The sequence below is a fragment of the Schistocerca serialis genome, chromosome 6 (genome assembly GCF_023864345.2).
Source record: "Schistocerca serialis cubense isolate TAMUIC-IGC-003099 chromosome 6, iqSchSeri2.2, whole genome shotgun sequence".
In the NCBI taxonomy this organism is placed as follows: Eukaryota; Metazoa; Arthropoda; class Insecta; order Orthoptera; family Acrididae; genus Schistocerca; species Schistocerca serialis.
In genome coordinates this window covers 107,656,516-107,666,781 of record NC_064643.1, presented here as the reverse complement: position 1 = coordinate 107,666,781, position 10,266 = coordinate 107,656,516, and the positions used below count along the sequence as shown (strand labels likewise).

The 10,266-nt window shown below is 39.3% G+C and overlaps 1 protein-coding gene across 1 annotated transcript; it reads right to left on the bottom strand.

The window, feature by feature from the left end:
* Positions 1 to 5,773: 5,773 nt before the first annotated feature.
* Positions 5,774 to 8,990, bottom strand: LOC126484667 (uncharacterized). The gene is made up of 2 exons (XM_050108260.1): positions 8,786 to 8,990; positions 5,774 to 8,428 (listed from the first exon to the last, which is right to left on the bottom strand). The coding sequence occupies exon 2, from the start codon at positions 7,091 to 7,093 to the stop codon at positions 5,774 to 5,776; it is 1,320 nt and encodes a 439-aa protein (XP_049964217.1). The 5' UTR covers positions 7,094 to 8,428; positions 8,786 to 8,990.
* Between the last annotated feature and the right edge of the window lie 1,276 nt (positions 8,991 to 10,266).

Sequence of the window (10,266 nt, the reverse complement as noted above, 5' to 3'; positions counted from 1 at the left end):
ATCAGATCTACAGCAAGAATGGGAAAAATATAAATACACTCGCAAACTGTATACAACTTAAGAACAATACATAGAGCATATTGAAAAGTAGTACTGACAAAATTTACATTTGTGCGCTTTAAATATGAAGAGGCATACCTGTTTCAAAAAAACAAAGTCCTAATGTACGAGGTGCATTCAAGTTCTAAGGCCTCCGATTTTTTTTCTCTGGACTGGAAAGAGATAGAAACATGCGCATTGTTTTAAAATGAGGCCGCGTTCATTGTCAATACGTCCCATAGATGGCAGCACCGTACGGCAGATGGAATTTTACCGCCAGCGGCGAGAATGAGAACTGTTTTAAATACTTAAAATGGCGACGTTTTCCTTACTTGAACAGCGTGCAATCATTCGTTTTCTGAATTTGCGTGGTGTGAAACCAACTGAAATTCATCGACAGTTGAAGGAGACATGTAGTGATGGAGTTATGGATGTGTCGAAAGTGCGTTCGTGGGTGCGACAGTTTAATGAAGGCAGAACATCGTGTGACAACAAACCGAAACAACCTCGGGCTCGCACAAGCCGGTCTGACGACATGATCGAGAAAGTGGAGAGAATTGTTTTGGGGGATCGCCGAATGACTGTTGAACAGATTGCCTCCAGAGTTGGCATTTCTGTAGGTTCTGTGCACACAATCCTGCATGACGACCTGAAAATGCGAAAAGTGTCATCCAGGTGGGTGCCACAAATGCTGACGGACGACCACATGGCTGCCAGGGTGGCATGTTGCCAAGCAATGTTGATGCACAATGACAGCATGAATGGGACTTTCTTTTCGTCGGTTGTGGCAATGGATGAGATGTGGATGCCATTTTTCAATCCAGAAACAAAGCGCCAGTCAGCTCAATGGAAGCACACAGATTCACCGCCACCAAAAAAATTTCGGGTAACCGCCAGTGCTGAAAAAATGATGGTGTCCATGTTCTAGGACAGCGAGGGCGTAATCCTTACCCATTGCGTTCCAAAAGGGCATTACGGTAACAGGTGCATCCTACGAAAATGTTTTGAAGAACAAATTCCTTCCTGCACTGCAACAAAAACGTCTGGGAAGGGCTACGCGTGTGCTGTTTCACCAAGACAACGCACCCGCACATCGAGCTAAAGTTACGCAATAGTTTCTTCGTGATAACAAGTTTGAAGTGATTCCTCATGTTCCCTACTCACCTGACCTGGCTCCTAGTGACTTTTGGCTTTTTCCAACAATGAAAGACACTCTCCGTTGCCACACATTCACCAGCCTTGCTGCTATTGCCTCAGCGATTTTCCAGTGGTCAAAACAGACTCCTAAAGAAGCCTTCGCCGCTGCCATGGAATCATGGCGTCAGCGTTGTGAAAAATGTGTACGTCTGCAGGGCGATTACGTCGAGAAGTAACGCCCGTTTCATCGATTTCGGGTGAGTAGTTAATTAGAAAAAAAAATTGGAAGCCTTAGAACTTGAATGCACCTCGTACTGCAGCCATAGTGGCATCGTCAAATGCTAAATGCGGAATCAGCACCAGCATCGTCAAATACAAATAAATCACATCACATGCACGAGTCATGTCGTCAGTAAAACTACTGTTTAAAACAAGCTGCCGTACGGTAGCCGCAAGATGTTTGTGTTGTAAGTTGACAAATGTCGCTAACGTCGGCATACACTAGTTTTCAATAAATAATTGAAACAGCGAAAATAAAAGGGGGAAAAGTCTGTAATAAGCTTATAAAATATAAAAGGTGTTATAGTAATAAAAAGCTATAAAAAGAAGGACACGACAAAAGTAATATTGTGCTCTTTCGCTGCAGTATAATACCTCAGATCCCACTTTATTACGGTTGTTTCGGTAACGGTATAATAAGTGACAGCCAACAATATTTTTTTTACTTTCATATTGCTCTTATTCACATTGTCGAATCTCTGCTCTAATTAGTTACGTTACGATGACACTGTAGACGGCACCGAAGTCTCCCGAAGGAACAATGCATTTGGAACTACGCAGTTAGTACAATAAATGCGGTAAGCGATTTGCACCACCTGCTTGTCCTTTATTGTTATAAAATTTTTCTTTATTTACCTTTCTGCTTTTTATAGACAAGCAAAATATCTATAACACTTTTATTGGCATCTCATCAGAAAATTAAAACCATACACTACGCATAAAAAAATAAAAATACAAACTCACTGCTCGAATTTAGGAGTAAACAAATAACTAACAGCCAGCATTTTTTTAGGTTTTGTATTGGACTGATTCATATTGTTGAATCTTTTCTAATTAATTACATTACAATAACGCATGATAGGAAACTGTCTTATGCAGAAATACTTAGATACACACACATACACACACGGGGTTGACAACCGCATAAACTTGAGGTAATTAATCAGACTGTCATGAACAAATTTTATTACATATGAACATAGCACCAATATGAATACATTAGCTGGCAGTTTACTCAAGTACACTTGTAAGTTTATCCAGCACTTATCGTGTAAATACATGGTCATAAAATCGCAGATATTATCTCTACAATACAGAACTTAATAAAACCGTGTCTCGACATTTTTCAACATATAAAGCACCTCATATGAATATAATATTTACAGTTGTACATTTGGTGTACGTACCTATGAAAAGTAACTGGTCCTTCTTTCGGCACTTCTTTTTGCATCCTTATCAATGACAACACTGCACCATAGCTGTTATTAAAACTCAAACATGAAGAAACGTTTATGAAACAAGTCGAATACGAGCTAATAACAAGTTTCGCCATTACCATACATTGTGGACAAGCTGCGTCGTCCCAAAATCACGTGACTAGCCCGGTTTGATGTTGAAAACATGTGCAGTAGGCTAATCTCACGCAACAGGTACACATATTCTATGATCTGGGCAGACATATTACACGTCTCGAGTGAAGCTCTTTGGTTTTGCAGCCGCCAGCAGGTCGGCTCGCTGCAAACTTTTGTACTGAGCTTAGCGTGGCATTGGCACCGAGTTCCTCGTGAGTTACTTCTTCTCCTGCTTCTGACCTTCGTTCTACTCGGCCAAGCGGTCGCAGGTTGCTCTTCCGCATCATGCTGTTCCCGTTGGTGAGATCGCTATGGGCTAGTGGATTAAGCAATGCATTGCCGACATAATCGACTGCTTGTTTGTAGGACGAATTTCTGTTCCCGTGTAGCAGTTAGGCATGATGAATCTTTTACCATTACTTCGCATTCCTATTCAAGACAGAGCTTTGTTTCTTTGTCGACGGAACAAATTCACTTGCCCACATGAGCTGGCATATACACATACACAATTGCCATCCATCATCATACTAGCTACTAACCACCCCTCTGACCCGCAAGGGAAACCCCTCATCGCAACCCCCTCACATTTAACATTTAGTGGTAAGGCAGCCCAGTGGACAGCCTGTCAAAAGCTGAACACAGATCAAGCATGAAAACAGGAAGAAAGTGTACTGAACTACGAGAAAAAAGCGAAATAGTCAACAGTCCAAGCTGAACAAGTGCAACATTGAGAGCAGAAGAGAAGCGACGCCATCGTGGTTAAGTGGTTAAGGTGCTGAAATGCAAAGTGGGCAGGCCGTGGTCAAAATTCCCTCGCGCCTTTTTTTCTGTATTTTAGTTTTTTCGCTGTCCACTGTATTCAAATTTGTGTCTGTGTCGTGGTGTATTGTCCGTTTGCAACAGCGAGGTGTAACGAAGGGACCTAAAATGAAAGATGTTTCTACACAAATACTCTATTAACAGCCGAAACGAATTTGTACGCCTGGTGACTGAGTGAGATATGCCTCCTTGTCCGAGTGATGAAAACATAATAGTTTGTAACATAAACAACAACAAAACGCCACAGTTTTACAATCACAGTTTCTCTGCGTTTTGTCAAAACATGTCTTTTAACGTTTTTAAAGCTGCTTTGCGGTTTAGAAGTTTTGACTCTTGAAATTCTTTGTTGTGTAACATAGTTCACATCCTTTTATTTGTTGTTTCCATTTCTGTAAGACATCTATGAGGTAAAGAAACTTCCTGGCAGATTAAAACTGTGTGCCGACCGAGACTCGAACACGGGACTTTACCTTTCGCGGGCAAGTGCTCTACCATCTGAGCTACCGAAGCACGACTCACGCCCGGTCTCACAGCTTTACCAACACCTTCTGATACACAGGCCTCACGGCGGAACTATGACGTCATCAGCGCTAGGCTAACGCCTTCTGGCGCTGCAAGACAGCCTGTGCGCTAGAGCCGATGAGCGTGTATTTCTTTCGTGAAACCATAACAAATTCACTGATCGTTAAATTTGCCCTTTACAGAGAAATTGTGCCGCCCTTGTATGATATCGCGCGCAATGTGGCACACTGATCACAACACAGTGTGATCTCCTTCTGTTGTGTTTAAAATCGTATGCAAAATCTGACTTACTTGTTAAGAAAAACGTCGCTACAGAAACCTAGATCCATTAGTCAGGAAATGACACTAACGGAGATACTTCGTAACAGTTAACAGACAGGATGACGAAATTATTGTAGTGATCATAAGTTTATTACTGGGGCAAAAATGTAATTCACTGCGGCATGAATGGCTCATCAATGATCGCATAGATATTGGAGATATTGTCACAGTGAGAAGTTTAATTACAAACGCTCATTTAACCAATGCAAAAGCGTGAAATAACTCATTTGTGGTGTACATTCAAGAACATAATGCATAAACCTACTCAAAGAACTGGTTATTTTAACCACTACTTCTCAGTATATTTATTCCTTAATGCAATTTGTTGCAAACAATATGTCTCTACTTCCAACCAATAGCTCAATACATAGTACCAATACTAGGAATAAGAAGAATCTACATAAAGACCTAAAATCACTTACCTTGGTCCAATATTCAGGAATACACATTTTCAATAAATTACCAGCAACCATTAAAAACTTGATTTAAGATAAAGCACAGGCTGAAAAGCTTCTTGGTAGGTAACTCCTTTTGTACTCTATAGATGAATTTTTTAACAGGGACTGTTAGAACAGCTGAAGTAAAAATGTCTGTTAGATTTAAGCTCTGACAGCACTTGGCCACAACAGTCAAGATTAGGTAATTTGTATATGAGATATTTAGTAAAAGTGTATAGTTATGTTTCGTTCTGACTGTGTACATTCTGTAGAAAATGATTCCAATGGCTCTGAGCACTATGGGACTTAACTTCTGAGGTCATCAGTCCCCTAGAACTTAGAACTATTTAAACCTAACTAACCTAAGGACATCACACACATCCATGCCCAAGGCAGTATTCGAACCTGCGGCCGTAGCATTCTGTAGATATTAGCAGTTTCAGTTTATTGTAAAGTATCTGGATATCTTGACAATCTACTGGCAAAATGATCAGGGAAGTGAGTATTATATTAAAGTGTCCTATGTTTTTATGTTATATCTTCTGACATGTCCCACACCCATGAGACTCATATCATCTTTGAGTCTACAGAACAAAAACTGAATCTACTCTAACCTTTAACCCACAAAGCAAAATCAGGGATTTTGTAAGTTTGACACCTTTGTCTGTCTCCCTCATCAAAACTCTCAAATATTTAACAGAATATTCTTGATAATGATATGACATCATTGTAAATAGAATATAGGCCTAATTTTATGCACATTCATTTTAAGCAATGCAGCTACACACATCAAGTAGAGAAAAGTAGGAATTAGGAGAGAATGACAAATGTAAATGTTTGTTAACCTGTCACAAAATTTATTCTAAACTACTTTACAGTTGACAGTTTTCTCTTTTTCATTTTACTGACAATATGGCCGTCATTAATTCTTTTAACATAATTATTGAGAAATATATTACATGCTACTTTTACTACAGACTGAAGAATTTTGTCATCAGTGTGATCTACCTGACTACAAGAAAATTCCCTTAGGAAAAAGTCTTCCCTTTTAATTACATCAACAGCTAATCTTACAACTAGATTTCTCTGGGATGTACATCTCATGAAGGAGAGCTCATGTTCTTCAGACATCAAGTTTTTAACAATCAAATAAGTGAAAATAACAGCATTAATGACCTCATTATTAGGGCAATACAATCCACCTCTATCTACGTTTCTTAGAAGTCCATAGCTTTCATAACTTTCTATTATGGATAATGTTTTATCAAGCACTAAGTATATTTTACATGTTTCACACCTCAGCTTCTTAAGAACAGCTCTGGCACAGTATCCTGACAAGTATGTGAAAACAGGCACGTATTCCTGAACAGACTGAACTTGTTCTTCACTGAAATCCATTATACTCTGAAAGTTTGATGGTGGTGGTAAGGTAATATCATCTACACAATCACTTTCAAAAGAATCTAAATCTATGCCAACTTCACCAAGAGCAGAGGATGAAATTTTCAAGGAAAGCAGAGTCTGAATTCTTAGCTTGGATTCAATTTCAAATACCTGTCTCAAAGATACCAAATACTGAGATCCTGCCATTGTTCGATATTTTCCAAATCTTGCTTCCAGAGCATCTGTCTGAACCTTACCTGGCAAAAGATATTTAAAATTCAGCTCCTCAGTGCAATACTTGGTCTGTTCTAGAAGGGCATGAGTGGTATGTGATATGGCCAAATGTGTATCACTGGATAATCCAAATGTACTATCAGATATATGTTTCCATTTATCCAGCCATGACAGAAATCTTTCTAAATATCTGATATTTTCATTACTTGTGCTCGAGAGTGGTTTCAGCATTGCATCCTTGAAACGGATATCTTTACCAGGTGAGCTAACATTAACAATGTTCCACCATGTACAAATTAATTTAATGAATTTAGCAGTGCTCTCAAAACTTTCAATATGATGATGTTCCCCCAAGGCTAGCAAACCTTGGACAGTCATCTCATTGAAAACATTAAGTACAAGTTTGACATTCTGTCGCTCCAGGTTACTTGGAAAAAGAGACTTTAAATTAAGCTTATTGGCAAATTTTACTATCTGTGTACACTCTATGTCATGAAGTTTTTTAACTGAAGAGAATCTGGCCATATACAGCTGTGTATTTTCTGAATCTGTTTCAAACTGGGGGTACATAATTGTCTGATCAGGATCTTTTTTATTAATCCAATTGTTTCTGGCACATTTTAAAATGTGAACAGAATCTAAAACATAAAAAAAGAGGATCAGTGTCTTCACAGGGGTGTTTGTACACAATTGACAGTTGAGGAGGGGAAGCAACGAATGACATTGCCCTTCTGTTAACTGAATTGTTGTCACTAACAACACAGACTACCTTAAAACCTATTGCATGCAGTCCGGAAATTGTTTTCTTTATTACAGTGAAAAGTCCTTCACCATTTATATTTTTTACTGGAAGAATGTGGACTACATCTTTATATGAAGACAACAAACTCTGTATCATAAAAACCTGAGCACTAGTTGCCACATTTTTAGAATTGAATGCAGCACCCAAAATGTTACCTCCTGTGAAGTCTAAATAAGGTTTCAAGTGTATTTCATCTAACATTAGTGAAACAACATGATCTGATTCACAAAGAAACTGGAATTTCTGTTTTATATACATCAGAAAATTGCCACCTAGCTGCTCAGCTGCTGGGTTTGTTTGAAAATGTGAACAGATTTTATGCAGGGTATTAGGATGAGGTAGCACAAGATACTGTGTACTTCTTATAAACTTATAAGCATGTGGTGATATTGAAAATAGAATACTACAAAATATAATACAGTCTGTTGAGTATCTGTAATGGCTCTTGTGGACTCCCATTAGATTCAATTGCTCACATAAAAAATTTATTTTGTTACTTTCACTCTCATCAAAATGTTTTGCCACATCTTTCAAATAATCAGTAATGAATAGCAAGTGGTCTTTTCCAGTGCTACCATTGTTTTTCCTAGTAAAGTTCTCCAAGTTGTCAATAGTGTTAATTAAGTCATTTAAATGGTTTATAGTTAAAGGGAACTTTCTTGTACCAAGTTTTGAGATTACACTTTTACCCTCATATAAATACATGCTCAGGTCAGTAGTCACCACAACAGAACACAAAAGTGTGGGAATACCTTTGACGTCTATTAGAACAAAAGTTATGGAACTTTCTGACTTTATCAGATGCCAGTCATTAGGCAGCTTGATACCCTCTAAACATTTAACAAAACCATTAAAGTCCACAAAATGTCTTTCCTGTTCATACTGAGCATGAGTTGCTACACTTGCTGCAATAGCTATTTCTAAGTCTCTATTTTCTAGACGCTGACGAAAGATACTTCGGACAGTTAGGCAGAATGGATGGTATGGCTCCTGTTTTAAGACGAGGTTTTGATAGTGGCACAGAATATTTCTTCCCTGTGGAACTGTCGAAATATTCACTGTGTTTCAGAATGAGGTCTTCAGTGAGGTGGAGCTCGCAGACCCTGAAATAATGAGAAAATCTTTTATCAGCTACATGTAATAATCCCGAGGGTACTAATGCTAACACATGGGATTAGTGTCAGTTATCTTCAGATCAAATCGATTATTGTTCACTCGGTATTTCAGGTTAAAGGGCTAAAGCTATTCTTGCATAAGTAAATCACAGTTTTCCAGTGACTCAGTAATGTATGTAATGCAGTTGATCTTCTAGAGAAGGACATCAAGTCAATCGAATTCAGCTGTTAATGAACATCTAAAGAGCGTGCTACTTAAATATGTGATTAGTTGCTCCCGCTCTCTAAATTAAAGAACACACACCCTGAGACAATCTAACTGAATTGTAAAGAACCTGAGCTTACCTTCGAATTCTGTGTAGCCTGGAAATTTTCACGATGTATTGCAGATATCCATTTCTGCTGTAGTTCAGTGCTTTTAGGAAAAGAAAACACCACTACTCGTGGCCCATTTTCGTAATTTCCTCTACAACGTGGAACACAACACTTATACACCATTTCGAACGATTAAATCAAATCTCAGAGTTAAACGGAGATGTAATTTCGACGAATCAACCACTATACTTTGAAAGTAAACAGAACACAAGTTTTGTTTCCCGAGTAGGTTAGCCAACATAAACACAGAATTTCGAATTGCTTATAAAGGTAAATCCATACAAATTAAGCACAGCATCTCACGGTGCAGATTTCTTATCGCATATTGCTTTGTAAACGGTGCTACTTTTTCTTGCAGTGCTTCATATACTCATTTTCAATTAAACGAACAATGTATTCTACCGGTGCCTTTTGTTGCATGGTTGGTATGGCTATTAGATCCAGTTTTGGCCACCAGCAGCGCTAGTTGTAGCAAAATCTGTCTTTCCACCACTAGCCTAGTGAAAGTGACGTCACATGGCCTACTCGTCTTGGCTGGGAGGCCTGTATGTTAGAGGGTGTTGGCTTTACTTCTGCCAGTATCTCGTCTCCTACCTTCCAAAGGTTCGCAGGAGAGCTTCTGTAAAGTTTGGAGGGGAGGAGACGAGATACTGGCAGAAGTACAGCTGTGAGACCGGGCGGGAGGCTTGCTTCGGTAGCTCAGATGGTAGAGCACTTGCCCGCGAAAGGCAAAGGTCCCGAGTTCGAGTCTCGGTCGCGCACACAGTTTTAATCTGCCAGGAAGTTTCATATTAGCGCACACTCCGCTGCAGAGTGAAAAATCTCATTCTGGTTCTGTGAGGTATGTCGCCTACCTTCACTGTTCATCACATTTACTTGATACAGTAATGTATTCTTACCACATGACTCATGTGATTCTTGAAGTTTTCCCGGCGGACATAATGTTCCATCATCTTTCGGGTGTGCACTCGGGACAGCGACAATGCTTCTTGCGATATTTCGGCTAGAAACCCCTCAGCCATCTTCAAGGCGAGTCGGAGACTGAGTTCATAGCGTTCGCGCGTCCTATTTATAAGGAGAGTCACGTGATACAAAGCTGCTGAGGATTGAAAGCACATGCGTCAAAGATATCAAAGTCGCCACTACTGCGCTAGTCATAGATAAGATGTATATAGCAAGAAGAATTGTCGCTGTCCCGAGTGCACGCCCGAAAGGTGATGGAACACATGACTCATATTCCATAACCAATATATAGTATGACAACTGCCAAGACTACAGAAAGAGAACAAAACATTTCAATGACCAGACGGGACACTTCACAGAGTTGTGAAGAAAATAAAAATCGTGACCACATAACCACGACGTCATCGCTCTTACAACTTCTTCAATGTTGCACTTGTTGCGCTTGAACTGCTCATTGTATGTATTTCCCTTTGCTTTCAAACTTCAGG